The sequence below is a fragment of the Pongo pygmaeus genome, chromosome 6 (genome assembly GCF_028885625.2).
Source record: "Pongo pygmaeus isolate AG05252 chromosome 6, NHGRI_mPonPyg2-v2.0_pri, whole genome shotgun sequence".
In the NCBI taxonomy this organism is placed as follows: domain Eukaryota; kingdom Metazoa; phylum Chordata; class Mammalia; order Primates; family Hominidae; genus Pongo; species Pongo pygmaeus.
The window spans coordinates 13,650,663-13,678,302 of NC_072379.2; the positions used below are offsets into that span (position 1 = coordinate 13,650,663).

The following is a 27,640-nucleotide window of genomic DNA, read 5'->3' on the forward strand; positions in this document are numbered from 1 at the left end:
TCAACTGAGGAATGGATCAACAAAATGTGGTATGTCTATACAATGGAATATCATTTGGCCACAAAAGAAGAATGAGGTTCTTTTTTGTTTTGTTTTGTTTTGTTGTCGTTGTTGTTGTTTGAGATGGAGTCTCACTCTGTCACCCAGGCAGGAGTGCAGTGGTGCGATCTTGGCTCACTGCAACCTCTGCCTCCCAGGTTCAAGTGATTCTCTCTGCCTCATCTTCCTGTGTAGCTGGGATTACAGGTGCACACCACCACGCCCAGCTAATTTTTGTATTTTTAGTAGAGACGGGGTTTCACCATGTTGACCAGGCTGGTCTCGAACTCCTGACGTGAAATGTTCCAAGTATATAAATCCACAGAGATAGAAAGTAAGTTAGTGGTTGTGATGGGCTGCGGGGAGAGGAGGATGGAGAAGCACTGCTAGTGGGTATGGGTTCTCCTTTTGGGGTGATGAGAATATTTGTTTTTTCTTTATTGCTTTTTCTTTTCTTTTGTAGAGATGGGTTTTCGCCACGTTGTCCAGGCTGGTCTTGAACTCCTGACTTCAAGCAATTCTTCTGCCCCGGCCTCCCAAAGTGCTGGAATTACAGGTGTGAGCCACCAAATCCAGCCCATGAGAATGTTTTGGAAACCAGATAGAAGTGCTGGGTGTACTACATTGTTGACTGTGCTAAACGCCATTGAAGTGTTTGCTTCAAAATGGCTGATTGTATGTTATGTTAATTTTTTTCATTTGTTAATTTTATAACAAACCCGCACATGTCTATTTTATGTTAATTTCAGCTTAGTTTTTAAACAATAGCCAAGAGAATTTTGATAAAGCAGAGAAGAACAAGCCATGCCAGAAATTACAACATAGACAAAGCTTGACTAATTAAAACATTATAGAATTGGCACATGAAGAGAATAACAAGTCATTGGAATAGAACAAAAGTCCAGAAATAGAGTCAATTACGTAAGTGAATTTAAGGACAATAAGGTTAGTAATTCCAATCAATGAGGGTTGGGGGGAGAAAATGACCATTTTCAAAAATAGTGTTGGGATAAGTGGGTATTCCTTTGGGAAAAAATAAAAATGGATCCTTATCTCACACCTTATATAAGGATGAATTCTAGATGGATCAGAGATTTCAGCATAGAAAATAGGACAGAAAACTACCAGAAGAAACCACTGGATCCATTTTTAAAACTAAAAAAGAATTGATTTATTTTTATTTTTTATTTTTATTTTTATTTTTTGGTGACAGGGTCTCACTCTATTGCTCAGGCTGGAGTGCAGTGGCATGATCATAGCACACTGCAGCCTCCACTTCCTGGGCTCAAGAGATCCTCCCACCTCACCTTCCCATGTATCTGGGACTATAGCTGCATGCCACCATACCTGGCTAATTTTTGGAGGGGGGTATTTTTTGTAGAGACAGGGTCTCACTATGTTGCCCAGGCTGGTCTTGAACTCCTGGGCTCAAGCAATCCTCCTAACTCAGCCACTCAAAGTGCTAGGATTACAAGTGTGAGCCACCATACCTGGCCTGATTTTTTAAATATCTGCATGGCCAACACGACCATAAGAAAAAAGTCAAAAGGCAAATGACAAAGTGGGGAAAATGTTTGCAATGTCATACATAAAGAGGTTCTAAAAATCAGCAAAAAGATCAATAACCCAATCAGAAAAAAATGGTCAAAAGACACAAATAGAAATGCAAATAGAAGCTGGGCGTGGTGGCTCACGCCTATAATCCCAGCACTTTGGGAGACCAAGGCAGGAGGATCATGAGGTCAGGAGTTTGAGACCAGCCTGGCCAACATAGTAAAACTCTGTCTCTACTAAAAAAAAAAAAAAATTAGCAGGGCATGGTGGCATGCGCCTGTAGTCCCAGCTACTCAGGAGGCTGAGGCAGGAGAATCGCTTGAACCTGGGAGGTGGAGGTTGCGGTGAGCTGAGATCGCGTCATTGCACTCCAGCCTGGGAAACAAGGGTGAAACTCCGTCTCAAAAAAAAAAAAGTGCAAATAGAAACACCTCTTAACTTCATCCACTAAGAGAAAGGTGAGTTGAAGTTACATCAGATAACACCTTTTACCTTTCAGACTGGCAAAGATCACAAAGTCTCATCAAACGTTTTGTTGATGGGGTTTGACGGGAAACAGGCTTTCAACCACAGCTGGTGGGAATTAAAATTGGTTGAGCCCCATGGAAGTCAAGGTAATTTTCTACAGTGGTGTTTGTAATTGACCAAGACTGGAAACAATCTACCATCTTTGTAACTGACCAAGACTGGAAACAATCTGTGATTGTTACCGGAAACCAGCTAAATACACAATGGTACCTCCACACAATGGAATATTCTGTACGGAACCGTCTCCAAGATACATTGTTAAATGGAATAAATGAAGGAGCTGAAAGAATGGAAGGTATGGTACCATTTGTGTCACTTGCTTGCTCCTACCTGCACAAAATATTTCTGGAAAGGGGATATAAAGAAGCTAACACTGAGCCTTCAGGGAGGGAAGATAGAGAACAGGGAAGAGTTTGCCATATGACCTTTGAACCCTTTGAAGTTTAGACCTGTTTTTAAAGTTTAAACCGGCCAGGCATGGTGGCTCACGCCTGTAATCCCAGCACTTTGGGAGGCCAAGGCAGGCGGATCACGCGGTCAGGAGATCGAGACTACCCTGGTCAACATGGTGAAACCCTGTCTCTACTAAAAATACAAAAATTAGCTGGGCGTGGTGGTGCATGCCTGTAATCCCAGCTACTCGGGAGGCTGAGGCAGGAGAATCGCTTGAACCAGGGAGTCGGAAGTTGCAGTGAGCTGAGATCGCACCACTGCACTCCAGCCTGGCGACAGAGCAAAACTCCGTCTAAAATAAATAAATAAATAAATAATAATAAAGTATAAACTAACTAAATAAATAAAAATAAAGTATAAACCAAACAAATAATAAGGTTTGATATTCCATTAAGGTTACTATTCCATTAAATCTGTTTCAAAAAAAAAAGAAAAAAAAGACAGCAACTTGGAAGGCTGGTGCAATGCCTATCCCTCCATAAACTGGCCTCCTCCCTTGCAGGAGTACATAGCTCACAGCACACAGGAGGTGACTCTTACCAAATGGCAGATGATGCAAACCAAAATGTGACCCAGCAGGAAGGCAGAGCCAGCCAGCCTCTTCCCAGTACCCAGAGTCCCGCCTGGCCTCGTGGCCACTCACCCTCCACAGTTTCCTTCATCCTGATCGTCTCCTCTGAAATGTCATTCGACTCAATCATCTGCAAAAAGAGCCCCTGTAAGGGGGATGCTCACCTCTGCCCCTTGGCCCCAGCCCCAGCCAGCCCAGCGAGCACACCTGCAGTTTGCACACCCTACTCCTACAAAGGGGGACCTCAGTGACGGACTCAGGGACTTGCTGCGGTGGCAGGGAGTGCAGACGTCTTCAGTCTGACCTCCCTGCAACAAAGGACCCCCATTCTGCACCCAGCTCTGCTGAAGGCCGCCTGTGCAGCTTATACATGAATACCTCCTACCCTTCCTTTGTTGAAAATGTTTATTAAACAGATGGCTCCTTCCCTGCGACGCCTACAGAAATTTGTCCTGGGAATTTGTTTCTCGGTCTCCCAGAGACAAGACTTCTAGCCTCAGTTTCCCATCCATCAAACAAATATTGGCTGCTTTGGGTTAGTGTGTGCACAGCGTGCTTGGGGCCACCTCCTGGAGGGACTTCATTAAATGCTAGCTTCTTTCTCTCCAACATTTCTTTTTAATAATAAACCCAGAGGCCAAAGAAGAAAAGACCTATTTAAAAAAAAAATCAGCCTGGCACACATCACTATGACAAAAGTCAAAACACAACCAATAGGCTCCCTGCCACTCTTGGCAGGAGTTTCCAGTCTCCTGCCCAGGCTGGCTGTCCTCTGAGCCAGCCAGAGTCTGGCACTGCAGATCAGGGCAGCACAGAGCTGAGTAGGCAGTCACCTCCATCATCCTGCCCCTCATACTTCTGTTCATACATCCCAAGTCCCATTTGAGTCTCAATTAGTTGTAATTAACTAAGCCCCTTGGATCATAATTTATATATGATGCAGTAATGAGGCACACACTAAATTTTTCTTTTTTTTGACAAGGAGTCTCGCCCTGATATCCAGGCTAGAGTGCAATGGCTCAATCTCAGCTCACTGCAACCTCCACCTCCTGGGTTCAAGCGATTCTCCTGCCTCAGCCTCCCGAGTAGCTGGGATTACAGGCGCCCACCACCACGCCCAGCTAATTTTGGGGTTTTTTATTGTATTATTATTTTTTGAGATGGAGTCTCACTCCGTCGCCCAGGCTGGAGTGCAGTGGCGTGATCTCAGCTCACTGCAACCTCTGCCTCCAGGATTCTGAAGCGATTCTCCTGCCTCAGCCTCCCGAGTAGCTGGAACTACAGGCGCCCGCCACCACGCCCAGCTAATTTTTTGTATTTTTAGTAGAGACGGGGTTTCACCATGTTGGCCAGGCTGGTCTCAAACTCCTGACCTCAGGTGATCCACCTGCCTTGGCCTCCCAAAGTGCTGGGATTACAGGTGTGAGCCACCGCACCTGGCCACTAAAATAATTTTTAAAATTCCCATATTTACTACCTGAGACCAAAAGTCCAGTTGTCCTTAAGCCTAAACCTCTGAACATGGGGTCATATGCATTTAGACTAAGCCCCAGTGTATACAGAAAATCAAGAGATGGGCTTTTTTTTTCCAGACAGAGTCTCCCTCTGTTGCCCAGGCTGGAGTGCAGTGGCATGATCTTGGCTCACTGCAACCTCCACCTCCCGGGTTCAAGTGATCCTTGTGCCTCAGCCTCCCGAGTAGCTGGGATTACAGGTGTGCACCGCGCCTGGCCAAGAGATGGGCTTTCTGGGGACATTACTACTTCTTCGTCCAAGGGCACCTGTGAATGAGGGGCAGGGATTGGGGGAGGCGTCCTCAGGCCTCTGTCCCCCATGCTCTGTGGAACCACAGCAACCTCAAACCTCCCCGCTCAGGGAATTCAGTTCCTGAGTTGCAGGCTGTTTCTGCCTGCCCTGAACAGCTAATCAGGCCACGTGCACATAAGCTAATTTGGGTTTCTTCCTTTTCTTTCAGCCCAGGATCCTGGAAGAGCACTTGCTAAAAAAAAAAAAAAAATCCCTTCCTGGGAAAAGAGGCAGGAAGGCCATTGCAAGGGACCTCAAGGCATGATGCAGAAAGATTTCCATTTAGACAAAAAAGCACCCTGGATTCAGAAGTCCTGAGAACTTATTGCCCACACACTAAATTCTGTTTTTTTTTGTTTGTTTATTTTCTTGAGTCACAGCCTCACTCTGTCACTCAGGCTGGAGTGCAGTGGTGCAATCATAGCTCACTGCAGCCTCAAACCCCTGGGCTCAAGTGATCCTCTTGCCTCAGCCTCCAGCGTAGCTGGGGACTACAGGTACAGTACCACTGTACTCAGCTAATTTTTTATTTTTGTAGAGATGGGGTCTAACTATGTTGTCCAGGCTAGTCTCAAACTCCTGGCTTGAAGCAATCCTCCTGCCTCAGCCTCTCGAAATGCTGGAATTATAGGTGTGAGCCACCACCCCCCCCCCTAAATTCTGGTTTGAATATACATGACGGTGGCCAGGTGTAGTACCTACTCCCTGTAATCCCAGCACTTTGGGAGGCAAAGGCGGGCAGACGGCTTGAGCCCAGGAGTTTGAGACCAGCCTGGGCAACATGGTGAAATCCCATCTCTACAAAAACTATAAAAATTAGCCGGGTGTGGTGGGGCACACCTGTGGTCCTGGTGACTTGGGAGGCTGAAGTGGGAGGCTCATTCAGGTCTGGGAGGTTGAGACTGCAGTGAGCCATGATCATGCCACTGCACTCCAGCCTGGGAGACAGAACAAGACCCTGTCTCAAAAACAAAACCAAAAAAAGGCCAGGGATGGTGCCTCACGCCTGTAATCCCAGCACTTTGGGAGGCCGAGGCGGGCGGATCACCTGAAGTCAGGAGTTTGAGACCAGCTTGGACTACCTGGCGAAACCCCGCCTCTACTAAAAATATAAAAATTAGCTGGGCGTGGTGGTGCACGCCTGTAATTGCAGCTACTTGGGAGGCTGAAACAGGAGAATTGCTTGAACCTGGGAGGCGGAGGTTGCAGTGAGCCGAGATCCCACCACTGCACACCAGCCTGGGCAACAAGTGCAAAACTCCATCTCAAAAAAAAAGTATGTGGAGGAACTGGAAACTCAAGAATCCCTGAGTACAATTCGTATACGGGCAAGAGTCCATCGCTAGCCATCCCTCCTATGAATTAATTCCTGTTGTCTTGGGCACTCTCTGTCAGCCCCACAGGGAATGGGGTTGAACATCTCTGCCACTGAGAGGCTGTGGACCTGGGAAAGTCTTGGTTTGCTCACCTGTGAAATGGAGCCAGTATCAGTCTAAGGATGTTAAGGTGAAATGGAGTCACATAGGGCCTGGCATAAGACGTGGTACCCAGAGCCACTCAAAAGGCCCTTCCTGGCCCTGGTGGAGTGGGCACAGCCCACCTGGGTGTTGACCTCCTCAGAGGGGCTGGGAGGATGGGTTCAGCTGAAGGATGAAGGGGTAGATGCTTAAGGAATTTCTAGATTTGGAGCCAAAATTGACATTGGTGACAGCGACCTCTTTAAGGCCACCCCCTCTAGCCTTCCAGACCCCACTCCGGGAACTCCCACATTCTGGGGAAGTACTTGATGGCACCGTTGCTAAAGTCTCATTAGGACTGGCAGAAAGGGGGCTGCCACTGGTTCCCCAGGTGAGCTTCTGAGTTGGAGATGGGTGCCCCCAGGGGGATAGGCAGAGCTTGCCTTCAGGTCTGTGCCAGCCCCAGGGCGCAGGGTCTGAGGTCTCGGGTCCTAGGAGCCCTGCACCCTAAGACATGTATGGGTAAATCAAAGCCCATCCTCTGCACGGAGGTCCCATCTCTCCAGGCCTGCTCTGTGTGGGGGGATGCAGCCAGGTCAGCTCAGACCAGCTTCGGTTCTCCCTGGTCACCAGGGCGCACTGCCCCTCTAACAGAGGACCAAGGAGCTCCTCCTCTAAGCCAGGTGACCCCTTCCTTGACTGCCCCAGGCATGCTCTCGGGGACAAGGGAAATGCTTCCTGGGCTGCAGAACAGAGGTCAGCAAACGCCCAAGCCCTCCCCAGCCCGACCCTCCCGCCCCAGCAGGAGGGGCAGGCGCCTACGTGAGTGTGCTGGGAGGAGCACAGGGCTTCGACCGCCTGGAGTCTGTTCTCAGCCACCAGGAGCTTCTCCCGCAACCTCTCGACCTCCTGTTTGCCCTGGGCTTCTGCCCGCTGCAGCCGCTCGTAGTCCAACATCTTCTTCTCGGCCAGCGAGATCTGCTCCTTGAGGAACTCGATAGCCTGCGCCTGGCCCCGGTACTCCACGTCCAGTTTTTCCAGCTCGTGCACACGCAGCTCGGCATCCCGGCGCTGGTCCTGGGCCTCCTGCAGCTCCAGCCGGTGCTGGCTGGCTTGCACCTCCAGCTGGGCCCGCCAGTGCCGCTGCAGCCCAGCCAGCTCCTCCTGGGCCTCCTGCAGCTTCTCCCGCAGGGCCTCCTTCTCCTTCACGTGCATGGCAGTCTCCAGGTCATGCTTGGCCTGCAAGTTACCCAGCTCCAGCTGATGCTCCATCTTGATGCCCTCCATCACTGCCTTCAGCTCACCGATCTCCTTCTGCTGGGCGCCTGGGCCCGAGTTCAGGGTGGCTTTGAGGTCCTCCAGGGACTTCTGGTGGTCCGAGGCCAGCGAGTCCAGCTTGGATTTCCAGTTGTCCATGAGCCCCATGTTCTCGCTGGTAGCCTGCTGAACCTTGTCCTTCAGGCCCGCCACCTCCTGTGCGTACTTCTCGTTGGCCGCGCGGAGCTTGTCCACCTCCGCTTGGTAGGCTTTCAGGGCCTTCTCGTATTTATCCCGCAGCACCCCGCTCTCCCTCTGGTGTTCCTTGCTGGCCGAGAGCAGCCGCTCCCGCAGCCGCAGGGTCTCGGCGGCGTCGGGGTGGTCCGGGGGCGGGGGACCCGAGTGCAACAGGCACTGCTGGAGCTCCTCGATCTCACCGCGGCGCAGGGTGAGCTCCTCCTCCAGCTGCAGCACGCGCGACTTCTCGGCCACTGTGGTCAGCTGCGGAGAGAGAGGGAGACGGGGATCAGCGGGCTGGCTGGCTGGCTGGAAGGTAAGGAAGGCACAATGGTGGGGGCGGGGTGGGGGGCGTCCACTTGAGGTCACCAGCCCCAGCAGGTGGAGGTCATGGGAACGGAAAGGCGCCCACTCCCTCCGGAGTGCCGGCTGGACTTGGAGTCCCGGCCCATCACAGCATCCAGAAAGACTTCCCTGGCTGTACCCCAAAGATTCACAGAGCCAACTGTCGCCACTCCTGTACCTAGGTGGCTTGGACAAATTGGTGGTTAAAAGAAACCACCTATTTGAGGTAACAGCTTTTTTTTTTTTTTTTTTTTTTTTTTTTTTTGAGTCTTGCTCTGTCACGGAGGCTGGAATGCAGTGGCGTGATCTCAGCTCACTGCAACCTCTACTTCCCAGGTTCAAGCGATTCTCCTGCCTCAGCCTCCCGAGTAGCTGGGACTACAGGCATGCACCACCATGCACCTGGGGAATTTTTGTATTTTTTTAGTAAAGATGGGGTGTTGCCCTTTTGCCTAGGCTGGTCTCAAACTCCTAGCCTCAAGTGATCCACCCGCCTTGGCATCCCAAAGTGTTGGGATTATAGGCATGAGCCACCGCCCAGCCTTTTTTTTTTTTTTTTAAAGAGACAGGGGTCTAGCTATGTTGCCCAGGCTGGAGTGCAGCCGTGCAATAATAGCTCACTGTACCCTCAAATTCCTGGGCTCAAGCAATCTTCCTGCCTCAGCCTCAAGAACAGCTGGGACTCTATGGGTGTGAGCCACCATGCCCAACCGAGTTAAAGTTCTTTGTATTTTTATTAAGAAATTTTTTTTGTTAACATTCTTTTTAAAGAACAGAAGCCACAGTGAATTTTGCATTATCCTGCCCTAGGAAGGATATCCAGCCCAAGGGGCTGGCTGGAGGCAGTGGCCAAGAAGGGTCTAGTTTAATGCTTAAAGCAGAAGAGGGTGCTCCCAGACCCATGTTTAAACAAAAAACTCTTAGAGGCTCCATTCTCCAAAAAAACACCTTGATCGCGTTGATGGTCATAGATATGAAAATGATATATTTTCAAGCTTTAAATCTATTACAAGCTTTAAACATTTTGTTTCTGAAGGTATCCTTTAGTTCAATAAACTTATTTTTGTTTTGTTTTTTTGTTTTTGTTTTTTTCGAGATGGGAGTCTCACTCTTTTGCCCAGGCTGGAGTGCAGTGGCACGATCTCGGCTCACTGCAACCTCCGCCTCCCTGGTTCAAATGATTCTCCTGTCTCAGCCTCCCAAGTAGCTGGGACTACAGGCGTGCACCAGCCCGCTCAGTTAATTTTTGTATTTTTAATAGAGGCAGGGTTTCACCATGTTGGCCAGGCTGGTCTCGAACTCCTGACCTCAGATGACCTCAGGTGATTGACCCACCTTGGCCTCCCAAAGTGCTGGGATTACAGGTGTGAGCCACCACACCTAGCCCTGTTTTTGTGTTTTCATCAGGTTGAACCCTAGATCAAGATGCATCTGGAGGGCTCTGGCCCGTCCATGGTGACTGGGTCAGTTTGTGCGTTCAGTCTTCATGCACGTGAGTGTGTACCGTACAAGCACATGGTCACTGACTAATGGCCAGTGTGTGCAAATGGACCCCGTGTGTCTCTGGACACCTGCACACATGCACACAGCCACTTGTGCACGGAGGCCAACATGCAGAAACTGACCACTGCTCCTTCCACATCTATATACTGTTTATGGGGTGCTTTTCCAGTCATCACTTGCTGCCTGTTTTTGCTTCCTCTCAGAGGGACTGCTGGGGGGCCGGCTGGCTGTTCGCATGTGAGTGCCTGCACAGAGTGCTGGGTCCCAGGCGTGCATGGTAAGCCTGGAGGGGACTGCTGGGCCTGGAGCAGGGACTCAGAACCATGCCCTAGGAGTCTGGAAGCCTCACCCACAAGCAGAGCTGTTCCATGGCTCCAGGACCCAACATAGCACCATTCCCTGGGGACACCTCCACTCCCTCAAAAGCCCCACCCCTTCCTCAGCCCCAGGTCCTTCAGCCCAGCCCCTCCTGCCCCCATGTTTCAGGCTCTCTGGGCCAGAGAAACTGGGAAGAGATCTGCAGTTCCTGACCTCCTTCCTCTCCCCAGCCTCCTCAGCTGGGGAGACAGGAGACATGGATCAGTGGTTTCTAGGTCTGCCTACATAGGGACAGGACATTCCCAGGAGCTCCAACACTTTGTCGTGGCAATGCATCCGGGGGGCTGGGGGGTCTCACAGGACGTTCTCCGCTGCTGGGGCCATGAGCTGGGGAGCCAAGTCCCAAAAAACAAGGACCACCCCCACCCCCAACTCCACCCCAATAAGCAACCCTGAGCCGGGGAACATAAGCACATTTCTTTTTGTTTTGTTTTTGAGGCGGAGTCTCGCTCTGTCACCCAGGCTGGAGTGCAGTGGCACGATCTCAGCTCACTGCAACCTCCACCTCCCGGGTTCAAGCGATTCTCCTGCCTCAGCCTCCCAAATAGCTGGGATCACAGGCATGAGCCACCACGCCCAGCTAATTTTTATATTTTTAGTAGAGATGGGGTTTCACCATGTTGGCCAGGCTGGTCTCGAACTCCTGACCTCAGGCGATCCACCCTCCTTAGCCTCCCAAAGTGCTGGGATTACAGGCGTGAGCCACCACGCCCGGCCACATAAGCACATTTCTAAATCTTGACTTCCCTCCTCCAAGGAGATGCAAAAAAAAAAAAAAAAAAAACAAAAAACAAAGATGATAGCAGCTAAAGAAAGAGAGTCAATAATGAAACAGAGAAGCCGGAGGGGGCATCAAAGGGCAAGGTGGCTGGCGGGCCAGGCGGGCGTGGTGGCGCGGGTGGCGAGGTTACCCTGTTGTCCGCTAATTCTCGGAGCAGCCGCTCGGCCTGCGCCTTCTCCAGTAGCAGGCTCTGTTCCAGCTCCCCAATGCGCGCGTGCTCCAGCTGCGTCTGGGTCTGGTCCACCCAGGGTGGACACGGTGGGGGGTGGGGGCGAGGACGCAGGGAGGGGGGGCACAGGAAAGAAGAAGCCGGAGAGAGAGAGAGAAAGAGAGAGAGAGAGGAGGCGTCATCTTCCGTGAACAAGGCGAGGAGAGTAGATTCATGAGCCAGAATTGCTCAGGGAAAGAGAGGAAGTCTGGGGAGGCGAGGGGCGTGGGGCCTCATGCCCACCCCTTGCTGTGTCCCGGCTGGGTCAGTGTAGGGCAGTGGGGGGCGGGGGCTGCAGCCATCCTCCCTCGCTGGCCTCTGCTTGGGGTAGCAATGGGCACCTCACTTCTCTTCTGTCACCCCCCAACCCCCAACCAGCAGGCCTTAACCTTGAAGGTCCTCTTCAAGGATCTGCTCCTGGGGAGGGGCCCAACTTGTTCCTGTTCCCCTGCAGGCTGTCACTGGTTGTAGGCAAAGCATCTTCCACATAGGAGACCCACAGGATGAGGAATAAATAAAGGACCCCGGGATTCCCGCTCGACTCCCCCCAAGGCCTGTGCTAAAAGTGCAAGAACCCATGACACAAAAGATGTTTCCAAAATATACCCGACCCCTCGCGATCCTCTTGGCCCCAGCCTCCTTGGTGGAGGCCGGGTTGTGCCTCCCACTGCCGGGCCCCATTGGTGCCCACCCCGCTGGACCCCACAGAGGACGCCTGGTCTCCACAAATCACAAGGGCACTTTTGTCCCAGCTCGACAATATCCGCTTCATCTGCTGACAAAGGCCAGCATTCTCAGGGTGTCAAGACTGGCTTTTGCATTTCACAGAACAGATCTTGGAAGGGAAGCGGGGAGGGTGAGGACACTGGGAGCGGTTTGGAAACCCAAGTTCATTTTAGGGAGAAGCCAGAGGGTCCTCTACTCCAGGAGAGAAGGGATTAAGGCAGCTGCAGGGTAGTTCTGAAGGGGCGGGGCTTAGCAAAACAGCATCTAGGTGTGAAACCTGTAATAAAACCCCGGAAGCTTGTCTATTGGTGAAGGTGTAAACGGACATCACCTGATTAGAAATACTCCTGCAGTTCATTAAGAGACATTGAGATGATTATGTCCTTTGGCCTATTTTATTTCTTGAATTTTCCTTAAGGAACAACAAAAAAAGGTTCTCTCCCCTCCTCTCTCCTTCCCCTCCCTCTCCCTCTCTCCCTCTCTCCTTCCCTTTCTCTCTCCCCTCTCCTTCCCACTTTCTCTCTCTTCTTTCTCCCCCTCCGTTTTTCTCCCTCCTTTCTTTCTCCCTCTCTCCCTCCCTCTCTCCCTCCCTCTCTCTCTCCATTCCCCTCCCTGTCTCTCTTCCTCCCTCCTTCTCTCCTTCTCTTTTCCCCACTCTCTCCCTTCCTGTCTCCCCTCTCTGTCTCCCTCCCTTTCTCTTTCTCTCCTCTCCCTCCCCACCTCTCCCGCCTCCCTCCTGGCAGTGTGTTCCAGTGCCAACAAGAAGTCAGCCTGTCTCTTCCAGAAAATCACAAGCTCCATCCCAGCCACCCCTATCCCCGTCGGTGGGCACAACAGCCCTGCCTGGAACCCTCATAGATAGTTCATGATCCTACTGAACTGGTAGCCCGCACAGGCAAGAAAAAGCCTCCAGCTTCCCAATTTCAAGGGCAATTTCATTTGGTCCCACTCCAAAGGACTCCTCCCCCCCCCCTTTTTTTTTTTTTTTGAGACAGAGTTTCCCTCTTTCACCCAGGCTGGAGTGCAGTGGCGCGATCTCGGCTCACTGCAACCTCCACCTCCCAGGTTCAAGCGATTCTCCAGCCTCAGCCTCCCAAGTAGCTGGGATTACAGGTGCCTACCATCATGCCCAGATAATTTTTGTATTTTTGAGTAGAGACGGGGTTTCACCATGTTGGCTGGTCTCGAACCCCTGACCTCAGGTGATCTGCCCACCTCAGCCTCCCAAAGTGCTGGGATTACATGTGTGAGCCACCACGCCCGGCCCCTCAAAGGGTTTATATTCTGGGGGGCGGGGGGCGATGCAAACCATAAAATAGTGAAGATCATTCCAGACTGTGATTTGCACTATGAACAGAGCACTGGGGAGAGAGTAACTGGAATGAAGGTGAAATAGAGGAAACATGTAATTTACAGTGAGTTCTGAAGGATAAGGACTCCTCGTACAAGGCAGGCGCGGGAGGAAGAGGCGCAAGTGTTTCAGGCAGTGGAACTAGCGTGTACAAAAGCTGAGAGGCAGGACACAGCTTGCGGTGTTCCAGAAACAGAAAAGCCTGGTGTATGATAACTTAGGGGCAGGGGTGTGAGACAGGGCTGGGACAAGGCGGGGGGTGGTGGTGGGGGTTGGGCCCTGGGGGTCATCTCTGGCCCACTCTACAGAGCCTAGATGATATCTAGTGTCTCAGTGCTAGATGTGTGAGCAGGAAAGGGGCAAGATCTGATTTACAATTTTATTTTTAAATTAGTTTTTATTTTTTTGAGACGGAGTCTCGCTCTGTTGCCCAGGCTGGAGTGCAGTGGTGCAATCTTGGCTCACTGCAACCACTGCCTCCTTAGTTCACACCATTCTCCTGCCTCAGCCTCCCGAGTAGCTGGGACTACAGGCGCCCGCCACCACACCCAGCTAATTTTTTGTATTTTTAGTAGAGACAGGGTTTCACCATGGTAGCCAGGATGGTTTCGATCTCCTGACCTCGTGATCCGCCCACCTTGGCCTCCCACAGTGCTGGGATTACAGGCATGAGCCACCGCGCCCAGATTTTTTTTTTGAGGCGGAGTCTCGCTCTGTTACTCAGGCTGGAGTGCAGTGGAGGGAGCCTGGCTCAGCAACCTCTGCCTCCTGGGTTCAAGTGATTCTCCTGCCTCAGCCTTCCGAGTAGCTGGAATTACAGGCAAGCGCCACCACGCCCAGCTAATTTTTGTATTTTTAGTAGAGATGGGGTTTCGCCATGTTAGCCAGGCTGGTTTGGAGCTCCTGACCTCGAATGATCCACTGGCCTTGGCTTCCCAAAGTGCTGGGATTATAGGTGTGAGCCACCGTACCCAGCCATGTTTTAAAAATTTTTATTTATTTATTTTTAGAGATGGGGTCTTGCTCTGTCACCCAGGCTGGGTGCAGTGGCGCCATCATAGCTCACTGTAGCCTCAACCTCCTGGACTCAAAGGATCCTTCTGCCTCAGCCCCCGCCAAGTAGCTGGGACTACAGGCGTGCTACCATGCCTGGTGAATTTTTTATTTTATTTATTTTGTTTCTTTGTTTCTACTTTATTTTTGAGACAGAGTCTCACTCTGTTGCCCAGGCTGGAGTGCAGTGCTGTGATCTTGTTTCACTGCAACCTCTGCCTCCCTGGCTCAAGCGATTCTCCTGCCTTAGCCTCCTGAGTAGCTGGGATTACTGGTACCCACCACCACGCCCAACTAATTTTTGTATTTTTAGTAGAGACAGGGTTTCACCATGTTGGCCAGGCTGGTCTGAATCTCCTGACCTCAAGTGATCCACCCGCCCTGGCCTCCCAAAGTGCTGGGATTATAGGTGTAAGCCACCACATCCAGCCAGAATAATTTTTGTAGAGATGGGGTCTCACTATACTGCCCAGACTGGTCTCTAACTCCTGGCCTCAAGTGACCCTCCCACCTCTACCTCCCAAGTATTGGGATTGCAGGTGTGAGCCACTGCACTCAGCCTGATTTACATTTTTAAAATATTTGGCCATATAACATCTGGGATGTGCGAGGGGGCCCTGGGTCAGGGCATGGCTGAAATAAGACTGGTGGTGAGTTGATAACTGTTGAAGCTGAGTGATGGGTAAATGAAAGTTCATTATACTGTCTTCTCTATTTTTGTATAGGCTTAAAAATTTCCAACATTAAAAATGAAAACAATATTTTTAAAAAAGACTAGATTCAGTGTGGAGAATGGACTTTGGAGGAACAGAAGACGAAAGAGGGCTATCCATGGCATGGTGCTAGGGCCTGGTCCAGGGAGGCAGCTGTGGGGATGTGCGTCATTTTGGAGGCAAGGTCAAAAGGACTTTTTTTGTTTTTTATTTTTTATTTATTTTATTTATTTTTATTTATTTTGAGACGGAGTCTCGCACTGTCGCCCATGCTGGAGTGCAATGACGCGATCTCGGCTCACTGCAACCTCCGCCTCCCAGGCTCAAGCAATTCTCCTACCTCAGCCTCCCGGATAGCTGGGATTACAGGCGCCCACCACCAGGCCCGGCTAAGTTTTTGTATTTTTAGTAGAGACAGGGTTTCACTATGTTGGTCAGGCTGGTCTCAAACTCCTGATCTCATGATCTGCCCACCTCGGCCTCCCAAAGTGCTGGGATTACAGGTGTGAGCCACCGCGCCTGGCCTTTATTTTTTATTTTTTGAGACAAGGTCTTGCTCTTGCTTTGTTGCCCAGGCTGGAGTACAGTGGTGTGATCACAGCTCATTGCAGCCTCAACTGCCCGGACTCAAGCGATCCTCCCACCTCAGCCTCCTGAGTAGCTGGGACCATAGGCATGCATTACCATACCTGGATAATTTTTCCATTTTGGGTAGAGACAAGGTCTCCCTACGTTACCCAGGCTGGTCTCGAACTCCTGGGCTTAATCAATCCTCCCGCCTTGGCTTCCCAAAGTGCTTGGATTACAAGCATGTGCCACCATGCCCGCATTTTTTAAAAATATTTTTGTAGAAACAGGGTCTTGCTATGTTGCCCAGGCTGGTCTCAAACTCCTGGGCTCAAGCAATCTTCCTGTCTCAGGCTCCCAAAGCACTGGGATTACAGGCGTGAACCACCATGCCCGGCCAACTGTGTGGATTTGGGGGCCAATTCCTGAGATGGGAACCGTAAGGGGGGTGGTATTAGGGGAGGCCTGGATAGATGTGGTTAGGACATGTTCAATTTGGGCTGTGGTCCTGGGTTGAATAGTGTCTTCTTAAATTTCACGCCCACTCAGAACCTCAGAATGTGACCTTAGCCAGGCATGGTGGCTCCCACCTATAATCCCAGAACTTTGAGAGGCTAGGGTGGGAGCATCGCTTGAGCTCAGAAGTTTGAGACCAGCCTGGGCAATATAGTGAGAACCCATCTGTATAAAAATTAAACAAAATAGGCCAGGCGCGGTGGCTCACGCCTGTTATCCCAGCACTCTGGGAGGCCGAGGTGGGCGAATCACGAGGTCAGGAGATCGAGACCATCCTGGCTAACACAGTGAAACCCCGTCTCTACTAAAAATACAAAAAATTAGCCGGGCGTGGTGGCGGACGCCTGTAGTCCCAGCAACTTGGGAGGCTGAGGCAGGAGAATGGCATGAACTCTGGAGTCAGAGCTTGCAGTGAGCCAAGATAGCGCCACTGCACTCCAGCCTGGGTGAAAGAGCGAGACTCGGTCTCAGAAAAAAAAAAAAAAAAAAAAAGGCCAGGTGCGGTGGCCCCAGCACTTTGGGAGGCCTAGGCGGACGGATCACGAGGTCAGGAGATCGAGACCATCCTGGCTAACACGGTGAAACCCCGTCTCTACTAAAAAAAAAAATACAAAAAAATTAGCCGGGCGCGGTGGTGGGTGCCTGTAATCCCAGCTACTTGGGAGGCTGAGGCAGGAGAATGGCGTGAACTCTGGAGGCAGAGCTTGCAGTGAGCCGAGATAGCGCCACTGCACTCCAGCGTGGGTGAAAGAGCGAGACTCAGTCTCAAAAAAAAAAAAAATTTTTAACAAAATAAAGAACAAATGTGACCTTGTTTGGAATAGGGTCTTACACATGTAGTTAGTTAAAATGAGGTCATACTGGATTAGGATTGGATTAGAGTGGGCCCTAAATCCAGTGACTGCTGTCTTCACTGCTGTGTTCAAGTGAAGTGCCACACAGGGAAGGCAGCAAAGTGACAGGAGGCAGGGACTGGCTTGATGCAGTTATACAGGCCAAGGAGCATCAAGGGCTGCCAGCAATCCTCCTGGAAGCTAGATTGGAATAGATTCTCCAACACCCTGATTTCAGACTTTTTTTTTTTTTTTTTTTTTTTGAGAAGGAGTCTCACTCTGCTGCCCAGGCTGAAGTGCAGTGGTGCACTCTTGGCTCACTGTAACCTCCGCCTCCCGAGTTCAAGTGATTCTCCTGCCTCAGCCTCCGGAGTAGCTGGGATTACAGGCGCCCGTCACCATACCCAGCTAATTTTGTATTTTTAGTAGAGACGGTGTTTCACCACGTTGGCCAGGCTGGTCTCAAACTCCTGACCTCAAGTGATCTGCTGCTTTGGCCTCCCAAAGTGTTGGGATTACAGGCGTGAGCCACCACGCCCAGCCTTTATTTTAGACTTCTGGCTTCCAGAACTGCGAAAGCATATGTTTGTGCTGTTTTAAGCCACACATTTGTGGCTGTGCGTTACTGCAGCCCCAGGAAATTGATACAGGTGCTTGCTTCTTCCTCAATTGGGTGGAGATGTCAAGTGGGCATGGTACAGGGAGCTTGAGGAAGACTGTGGGACTTACAGGGGCTCATCCAGGGCACGGAGGCCACAGACTGGAAGCTCTCAGGGCGAGTGTGGACAAGGGGTGAACGGGCCTGGGACTGAGCCCTTGGATGGGCCAACGTTCAGAGATCAGGAAGGAGAAGACGTCAGCGGAGGAGGCTGGGAAGTTGGAATGGGGGCATCTCATTGTGTAGCTGGAGGAGTGTGGACAGGAGGGAAGCCCATGAGCCTGATAACCTTCTGGGGAGTTTTGCAGTAAAGACAGGCAGAGAGGTGGGATGATAAAGCTGGAGGGGGCCAGGAGGTCAAGGAGGGGCTCTGGTTTTTATTTCTGACTTTTAAGATGGGTGGGGGCCAGATGTGATGGCTCATGCATGTAATCCCAGCCCTTTGGGAGGCTGAGGCAGGATTGCTTGAGCCTAGGAGTTTGAGACCCACTTGGGCAACATAGCGAGACCCTGCCTGGGCAACATAGTGAGACCCAGCCTCTACAAAAAAAAATACAAAAATTAGCTGGGTGTGGTGGCACACGCCTGTAGTCCTAGCTACTTGGGAGGCTGAGGCAAAGCATCACTTGAGCCCAGGAAGTGGAGGCTTCAGTGAGCCTAGATCGTGCCACTGTACTCCAACCTGGGCAACAGAGTGAGATCTTGTCTCCAAAAAAGAAAAAAAAAGGGTGGGGATGAGGGGATGAGTGGGACTTTGGTCATTTTGCCTTCTTGTTGCCATGAATATGATCACAATTCAGTTTGGTACAATAAAACGTTGCATGGGGATTCTGCAGCCCTTTGGACTGAATTAGCTGTCACTGTCTGTCCCGCCCCCTGCCTCTCCCAGCCTCCAGAGCCAGCCAGCCTATTGGCTATCCCTGGGACCAATCAGAGCCTCTCTCAATGACAGCTGGTAGGTAGTGGGCGGGGCTGGGAGAAGAGCAGAGCCGAGAAACACAGTGGGAAACAGACAGGAGCCTGACCTGACCCCAGACACAGATCGGAAGGAGACCCTGAGTAAGGGGCACATAGATGGGCTTAGCTCCCGATGCTGTTTCTGGCTCCAGTCCCCTGAAATGCCTGCCCTTGGAGGCTGTGACCTTTCCTACAGCCCTTTAGTAAGCCCCCATGGTGACTGCAGCTGGCACAGGGGGGTCTCTGTTCCTGGCAAACACAGGTGCTTTTCCCAGAAGTCCATCCAACCCCTGCAGGAGAGCAGCTGCCAATAGAAAAGTCAGCCAGGAGCAACCACATGGTCTGCCCCTTGGCCAAGAGGGAAACTTAATTAGAACATGCTGAGCTGGGCTGAGGCTCTGACGCTGGGTTGTGCCCCAACATCCATTCTTTTTTTTTGAGACAGTCTCTCTCACACACACACACACATGCAACAGGCGCGATCATAGCTCACTGCAGCCTCCATCTCCCAGACTCAAGTGATCCTCTAGCCTCAGCCTCCCTGAGTAGCTGGGACCACAGGTGCACATAACCATGCTTGGCTAACTTTTTAAATTTTTTGTAGAGATGGGATCTTGCTACATTGCCCAGGCTGGTCTTGAACTTCTGGGCTCAAGTGATCCTCTGCCTTGGCTTCCTGAAGTGCTGGGATTATAGGTGTGAGCCACCATGCCCAGCTCCCTTGGTCTCTGAGACTCAGTTTTCCTACCTATAAATTCTGTGACTCAGCAAGCTACTTTCAGCCAAAATTTTACCTGGAATCCAAGATGAATGAAGGGGCACCTTTAGGGCTATTGCCTAAGATGAAGGGACAGGGACCTCAGCCACTCTATCCTGGGGCCCAGCCCCCCATCTGCCCTGCCCTGGGTTCATCCTGCCCACCCCATCCAGCTGCTGACACGGGGAGCACAGCTTCCCTGGGGGACTCCTGGGGCTGAGCCACTCACACCTCAGACATCAGACCTTTGATCCTTCCCCATTTTCCCCCCAGCCCCTTCCCCGGGGGGCCTAGAGGTGCTGCTGGACCTCACAACCATCTGCCCTAGCAGGCACCGGTGCTAAGTGTGCCCAGGGAAGGGGCCTCTGACTGTTACCTCCAGGTCTCCCTTGGTGATGGACTCCTCCTCCACGCGGAACTGCAGATCCTCCACCTTCCTGCAGGGGAGGGAAAGAGGCAGCTGACCTGGCTTTGCCCAGAGCAACGGGATTCACCAAGTGAGCAGCAGCAGAGAGACGCGAGGCCATCAGAATGGCTCAGAATCCAGAGGCGAGGCCATCAAAATGTCCCACAGTCCTGGAAAGCTCTAGACCTCCCAACCTGCTGACCTGCACTCTAGAAAGAACCACCAATAACTCCAGAATGGGAGTGTTTAAGGCAACACCCTTCCTCCCCAGGGTGGTGGGAAATAAAATAAAGGGCAGAGTGGCCCGGGGATGTGAGTGACAACACTGTTTTCTTTCCTTCCTTCCTTCCTCCCTCCCTTTTTTTTTTTTTTTTTGAGACAGAGTTTCGCTCTGTTGCCCAGGCTAGAGTGCATTGGTGTGATCACAGCTCACTGAAACCTCTGCCTCCCCGGTTCAAGTGATTCTCCTGCCTCAGCTTCCTGAGTAGCTGGGATTACAGGCATGCACCACTGGGCATGCAACCTCAATAAAAAATTTTTGTAGTTTTAGTAGAGACAGGGTTTTGCCATGTTGGCCAGGCTGGTCTCGAACTCCTGGCCTCAAGTGATCTGCCCGCCTCAGCCTCCCAAAGTGCTGGGATTACAGGCATGAGACTGCGCCCAGCTGACAACACTGTTTTCATCACTGCGGGGAACAGACACTACCACAAGGAACAACCTGTGGGGAGGAAGGAAAGGAGAGAGGGAAAGTGGGTTTCCTTTGCCGTTGACCTTGTTCTCATCACAGGCCTCAAAATTGGGGGTCAGAGACCCAATCCCCACTCCCAGGGCTGCCCCTGGATGTGGAATGCCCAGGCATCAGGGCTGCCCTCAGGGAGACACACTCAGTCACACACCTGTCAAGACAGCGCAGGAGAGACACAGGCCCACCCCACCTTACAGCCACACATAGGAGCTCAAAGCTGGGCCAGTCGCAGTGGCTCATGCCTGTAATCCCAACACTTTGGGAGGCCAAGGCGGGCGGATCACCTGAGGTCGGGAGTTTGAGACCAGCCTGACCAACATGGAGAAACTGTCTCTACTAAAAATACAAAATTAGCTGGGCGTGGTGGCACATCCCTGTAATCTCAGCTACTCAGGAGGCTGAGGCAGGAGAATCGCTTGAACCCGAAAGGCAGAGGTTGCGGTGAGCCGAGATCATGCCATTGCACTCCAGCCTGGGCAACAAGACCGAAACTCCGTCTTGGGGGAGAAAAAAAAAAAAGAAGCTCAAAGCTGCTCTTCCTAGGGCCTCCTAACAGCTCTCAGCATAGCAATGAGGAATGAGGCCCAGAGAGGGCAGGCGACCTGCCCAAGGCCACACAGCAAGCACAGGACAATGCAGAGACTTGCACCCAGGCCCCTTCTGAACAAAACTCCATGATGCCTTGTGTTTGTGGCTGAGCACAGTGGCTCATGCCTATAATCCCAGCACTTTGGGAGGCCGAGGCAGGCGGATCACTTGAGTCCAGGAGTTCAAGACCAACCTGGGCAACATGGTGTCACCCTGTCTCTACTAAAAATATAAAAATTAGCCAGGCATGGTGATGCGAGCCTGTAATCCCAGCTACTTGGCAGGCTGAGGCAGGAGAATTGCTTGAACCTGGAGGTGGAGGTTGCAGTGAGCCGAGATCACACCACTGTACTCCAGCCTGGGTGACAGAGCGAGACTCTGTCTAAAAAAAGAAAAGAAAAAGAAAAAAAGATCTGTGTTTGTTTGTTGGCGTCAGGCACGTCGCCATGGGAACCAGATGTGTAGGCCACTAAGGCTGTCTCAGGCAGATATAAATACACCCTCATCTCCCTGAATCCGACGGTAACAACAGCTTATGGAGCGCAGGTGCCAGCTGAAAGCCCACAGAACAGACCCAAGTGGGGGTGCTGGGGATGGGAGCTGGCTGCTGCCTGGGGACAGGGGAGGGAGATGTAGGTATCTGGGCATCATCTAGGAGGTAAAGAGGATCCCGGGCCAAGGCAAACCTCTGTCCACTGTCAGCTTTGTGTCCTACGAGGAGGTGACCCAGGACCGAGTCGGCCAGAGTCCCCACCACCTGGTGTCTTTGGTTGGAGGGCTGCAGGGGAGATGGGTCCCACTTGTGACTTTCTTTTTCTTTTTTGAGGCGGAGTCTCGCTCTGTCACCCAGCTGTACTGTAGTGGCGTGATCTCGGCTCACTGCAACCTCCACCTCCTGGGTTCAAGAGATTCTCCTGCCTCAGCCTCCCGAGTAGCTGGGATTACAGGCGCCTGCCACCATGCCCAGCTAATTTTTGTATTTTTAGTAGAGACGGGGTTTCACCATGTTGGCCAGGCTGGTCTCAAACTCCTGACTTCAGGTGATCCGCCCACCTCAGCCTCCCAAAGTGCTGAGATTACAGGCATGAGCCACTGCACCTGGCCAGTTGTGGCATTGAAAGCGATAACACCAGTGAAGCACACAGCACAGGGCTGACACCTGGACACAGGGCATTTCAGGAGTCCCCTGGCTGCTGTTTCTCTTAGCCTCAGTTTCCTGATGTGTAAAATGGGAATGGATACAAAAAATTAGCTGGGCATGATGGTGTGTGCCTGTAGTCCCAGCTACCTGGGAGGCTGAGGTGGGAGGATCGCACGAGCCCAGAAGGTTGAGGCTGCAGTGAGCCATGGCCAAACCACTGCACTCCAGCCTGGGTGACAGAGCAAGACCCCGTCTCAAAAAAGAAAAATAAAGGAGGCCGGGCGCAGTGGCTCACGCCTGTAATCCCAGCACTTTGGGAGGCTGAGGCGGGCGGATCACCTGAGATCAGGAGTTCGAGACCAGCCTGGCAAACATGGTGAAACCCCATCTCTACTAAAAATCCAAAAATTAGCAGGGCTTGGTGGCCATGCCTGTAATCCCAGCTACTCGGGAGGCTGAGGCAGGAGAATTGCTTGAACCTGGGAGGTGGAGATTGCAGTGAGCCGAGATCGCACCATTGTACTCCAGCCTGGGCAACAAGAACAAGACTCTGTCTAAAAGAAAGAAAGAAGGGAGGGAAGGAAGGAAGGAAGAAGGAAGGGAGGAAGGGAAGAAGGAAGGGAGGGAGGGAGGGAGGGAAAAAAAAGGAAATGGAGTCCCAGGACAGGAGCTGTGAGCTCCACTCACGGGTCTCAGTCCAGGGTTGGGGAGGGGCACACTGTAAGTGTGAACTGGCTCATGGTGGAGGGGTGGGGCATTCAGCCTTCTTCCTGGAGCATGGCTCCCCAGGGACACCTGGTGTGATAACCAACCTCCCTTCCACTGCCCCCAGCCTATTCCTCTTCTCAATATTCTGCTGGAGAGTGCAGGAACAATGAACTCTATGCAATGAACAAATGTGGTGTTCCAAGGCCAGGCGCAACGGTTCATGCCTGCACTTTGGGAGGCCGAGGCGGGTGAATAGCCTGAGGTCAGGAGTTCGAGACTAGCCTGGCCAACGTGCCAAAACCCCATCTCTACAAAAAATACAAAAATTAACCAGGCGTGGTGGGGGACGTCTGTGGTCCCAGCTACCCAGGAGGCTGAGATGGGAGGATCGCTTGAACCCGGGAGGTCAAGGCTGCAGTGAGCTGTGATTGTGGCTCTGTACTCCAGCCTGGGTGACAGAGTGAGACCCTATTTCAAAAAAATTTTTAAAAATGTGGTGTCCCTCTGTGCCCAGCACCGTGCTGGGTGCTTTACTCCAGTTATATGAAGAGTTTTCCCAGCTGCCTGCAGAAGACAGGACCAGCACCTCACTTTACAGATGGGAAGACTGAGGTCCAAGAGCTAATGTCACCAGTCCAGGGTGACACAGCCAGAGGCAGTGACAGGGGCAAGACTGGAACCTGGGTCTGCTATTCCCAAGCCTGCCCTCTTCCTCATCCTCCTTAAGGGGATTCAGGGAGAACGTCCTCCCAGGGCGAGGGTGGGCCAGCACGTACCTCCTCTCCTCCTCCAGCTGGTTGGACAGGTCCACCTTCTCTTTCCGCACGCAATCCACCAGCAGCCGGGCTCGCTGCAGCTTTTCCTCAGCTTCTGCAACATACTGGGCCCACAAGGAAGGCCAGGACAGGGTCAGCATGCTCTGGGGTATGGGGTCCAGGTTGGTGGTGTGGTGGGAGACAGGCAAGGAGCCGGGCCTGGAACCCCAGTCACGCTGACTTCCCTGCTGGCACCTGCCGGGCATGCACAGTGGGCCTAGGTGTGAAGGAGGGGACCCAGCAGGAACAAGAGAGGCAGAGGCAGGACCCTTAGGCCCACCTGCCCTCAGTACCTGCCACTCCCCCTCAACCCACAAGAGCCTAAGACCTGTTATCTTGCAAACCTGCTGTCTTGTCTGTGCCCCATCAAAGCACAGCCAAGAACTTGGCCTTATTGATCCTGGCATCCAAGGAGGGACAAGCCAGACCCCAGATGGGGACAGAGGCCCAGGAGGGAGCTCTCCCACGGGAGACAAACATCAGAGAAAAAACCAGACACGAGATAGCAGCAGCCCCAAGGGTTGGGGCAAGGAGTCACTTCCCTGAAATTCAACCCTAGAATCTGCTCAAAAAAATAATCTGAAATGGGCTGGGTGCGGTGGCTCCCACCTATAATCTCAGCACTTTGGGAGGCCAAGGCGGGCGGATCACAAGGTCAGGAGATTGAGACCATCCTGGCTAACACAGTGAAACCCCATCTCTACTAAAAATACAAAAAACATTAGCTGGGCGTGGTGGCGGGCTCCTGTAGTCCCAGCTACTCGGGAGGCTGAGGCAGGAGAATGGCGTGAACCCGGGAGGCGGAGCTTGCAGTGAGCCGAGATCACACCACTGCACTCCAGCCTGGGCGACAGAGCGAGACTCCACCTCAAAAAACAAAACAAAAAAAAGAAACCTGAAATGTAGACAGTCATACATTAAAAAAAAAAAGTTTACTGCAGTGATATGTAGAAAGAGTGAAAAATTGGCCGGGCACGGTGGCTCACACATGTAATCCCAGTACACTGGGAGGCCGAGGAGGGCTGATCACTTGAGGCCAGGAGTTCAAGACCAGCCTGGCCAACATGGTGAAACCTCTTCTCTACTAAAAATACAAAAATTAGATTAGCTGGGCGTGATGGCGCACACCTGTAGTCCCAGCTACTAAGGAGGCTGGGGCAGGAGAATTGCTTGAATCCAGGAGGCAGAGGGTGCAGTGAGTCAAGATCGTATTACTGCACTCCAGCCCGGGTGACAGAGCGAGACTCTGTCTCAAAAAAAGTGAAAAATTGGAAATAATCTAAACAAGAGGGGACTAGTCACGTCAGATGTCAGTAAGGACAAATCCTGTAATAGACGGCAATGCAGACATCAAGACGGGGAAGAGGCGGGGCACGGTGGCTCATGCCTATAATCGCAGTGCTTTGAGAGACCAAGGTGGGAGGGTCACTTGAGGCCAGGAGTTTCAGACCAGCCTGGGCAACATAGCAAGACTCCGTCTCCACAAAAAAATACAAAATTTAGCTGGATGTGGTAGCATGCACCTATAGTCCCAGCCACTCAGGGGGCTGAGGTGGGAGGATCACTTGAACCCAGGAGTGGAGCTATGATGGCATCACTGCACTCCAACCTGGGCAACAAAGCAAGGCCCTATCTCTAAAAAAAAAAAAGAATGATGAGGAATTTGCCAGGACCTAGAAAATGCTTGCAGTATAGTAAGTAGCAAGGGAAGAAAAGCAGGTTAGGCCAAGTGCAGTGGCTCACATCTGTAATCCTAGCACTTTGGAAGGCCAAGGATTGCCTGAGGCCAGGAGTTCGAGACCAGCCTGACCAACACAGCATGATCCCATCCCTATATTAAAAATATTTTAAAAAAATTAAAAAGCAGGGCTGGGCATGGTGGCTCACGCCTGTAATCCCAGCACTTTGGGAGGCCAAGGCAGGCAGATCACTTGAGGTCAGGAATTCCAGACCAGCCTGACCAACATGGTGAAACCCCATCTCTACTAAAAATACAAAAATTAGCCTGGTTTGGTAGCAGGTGCCTGTAATCCCAACTACTTGAGAGGCTGAGGCAGGAGAATCGCTGGAATCTGGGAGGTGGAGGTTGCAGTGAGCTGAGATTACACCACTGCCCTCCAGCCTGGGGAACAGAGTGAGACTCCGTCTCAAAAAAAATAAAACAAAAAACCCCTGCAGTGGCTCACACCTGTAATCCCAGCACTTTGGGAGACCAAGGCGGGCAGATCACGAGGTCAGGAGTTCGAGACCAGCCTGACCAACATGGTGAAACCCCGTCTCTACTAAAAGTACAAAAATTAGCTGGGCATGGTGGCGCATGCCTGTAATCCCAGCTACTCAGGAGGCTGAGGCAGGAGAATCGCTTGAACCGAGGAGGTGGAGGTTGCAGTGAGCCGAGATTGCACCACTACACCCCAGCCTGAGCAACAGAGCGAGATACCGTCAAAAAAAAAAAAAAAAAAAGAAAGAAAGAAAAAGAAAGAAAAATAATACATAAATAAATAATTAAACAGCAGGATATACAAGCTTGTAACCAGATTCTGAAAGTAGGTGTACGTATCCTTATACACAGGCAGAAAAGACTGGAAGGAAATTCACCAGGTCACTGAGGCTTATCTCTGGAAAGTGGGGGATGGGTACTGCTTGTGTTATCTTCATATTTCTCTGCACCCACCCCCTCCGGGGTCTCCGCTCTGAGTGGGTGAGACTCTATGAGGCTGGCTGGAGAAGCTCTGCCCCCAGCCCCACCTGCCACTCACCTGCTCATGCTGTGCCTTCAGCAGGGCGATCTCCTTCTCCACCTCGCAGATGTGGCTCGTGGCCTTGGCCACCTCAGCCCGTTCCAGGTCTCGTTCGGCCAGCAGCTGTTCAATGTGCTGCTGCTTCTCCTTCAGTGCCTCCTGCAAGGCCGTGGTGCCCGAGATCTTACGGGCATAGCGTGAAGAGGTCTCCGTGAGCTGCAGGAAGGTGTGGGTGCAGGCGGGTCTCAGGGATCTGAAGCACTGCAGGGCAGGCTGGCTCTGTCCAGCCTAATCTACAGCAACACAGCAGGTGGGAGCCCAAGTGCCCTGACTCCCAGGGTCCTGCTCTTCCCCTGCCAGTACTCTGAGATCCTGGTCCCTGCTGACTCACCCAGCGGGGAATCTTAATGTTTGAGATTCAGGAAACTCCCCATCTCAGGAGAGTCAGCTCCTGATAGCCAGAGCCTCTGACTCCCTCACTTTGGCCACTTTTTCCTGGGACAGGAGGAACCTCCGACCCTAGATTGAGTTTGGACAGAATGCCCTCTGCCCATAGCCACCAAGCAGCATCCTCTTTTCCCTTCATCCAGGGTTTGATGCCAACCTTCCTGAACTCCCTGCCCTGCATCTGTATAACCCTCCTTAACTTCCAGAGAAAGGCTTAGGCTCCAATAAATCAGTTATATAAAAATAGCAATAAATGTAAATGGCTCAATTTTCCCTATTAAAAGATATGCATTTTCTTCTTTGTTCAAAAATCCCAAACTGGAACTAGAGTAAGTCAGGGGCAGACCAGAACACCTGGATCTCTGTACACCCTCACCCCTCCCAAACGCACACCAGAGAATCCCCTTCTGCAGCCCCACCCTCACCAGGCCACTGCGGCTGGGCCGACCCCCCACGGAGGAGGCCACAGAGCTGACGGAGCTGATGGAGGAACTGCTGGGACTGTGGGTCAGTGCTGACACACCCATGGCCATACGCTTGGTCTTCTTGGCCTTGGCTGGGCTGGTAGATGGGAAGCCGATACGGATCACTTTGTGGATGGGCGCGAAGAGACCAAACTTGGGTGGGCACTGGAAGTACCTGTGGAAGCAGGAGAGACCCAAGCTGCTGTCACGGCCCCAAAGCCTGGAGCCTCCCCTGCCTCCTCTGCCTCTTCAGAGCCTGGCAGAAAGAGAGAAAGACACCTCCTTGGGTCCCATGTGGGAAGACACTCCAAGGTGGAAATCTTCCAGGTGGAGAGAT

The 27,640-nt window shown here is 51.9% G+C and overlaps 1 protein-coding gene across 5 annotated transcripts in view; it reads right to left on the minus strand.

Moving 5' to 3' along the window:
- CLIP2 (CAP-Gly domain containing linker protein 2) overlaps window positions 1-27,640 on the minus strand; it is a 115,938-nt gene that overhangs the window by 20,651 nt on the left and 67,647 nt on the right. For 3 of the 5 annotated variants that reach the window (XM_054495325.2, XM_054495326.2, XM_063668266.1), the window contains 7 exons: window positions 27,265-27,478; window positions 26,411-26,608; window positions 23,613-23,716; window positions 19,625-19,685; window positions 11,040-11,144; window positions 7,231-8,166; window positions 3,218-3,275 (listed from right to left, as the gene is read on the minus strand). In XM_054495325.2, the coding sequence (XP_054351300.1) occupies window positions 3,218-3,275; window positions 7,231-8,166; window positions 11,040-11,144; window positions 19,625-19,685; window positions 23,613-23,716; window positions 26,411-26,608; window positions 27,265-27,478 (1,676 nt within the window). The remainder of the gene's footprint in view (window positions 1-3,217; window positions 3,276-7,230; window positions 8,167-11,039; window positions 11,145-19,624; window positions 19,686-23,612; window positions 23,717-26,410; window positions 26,609-27,264; window positions 27,479-27,640) is intronic. The other 2 variants (XM_054495327.2, XM_063668268.1) reach the window with 1 other exon arrangement.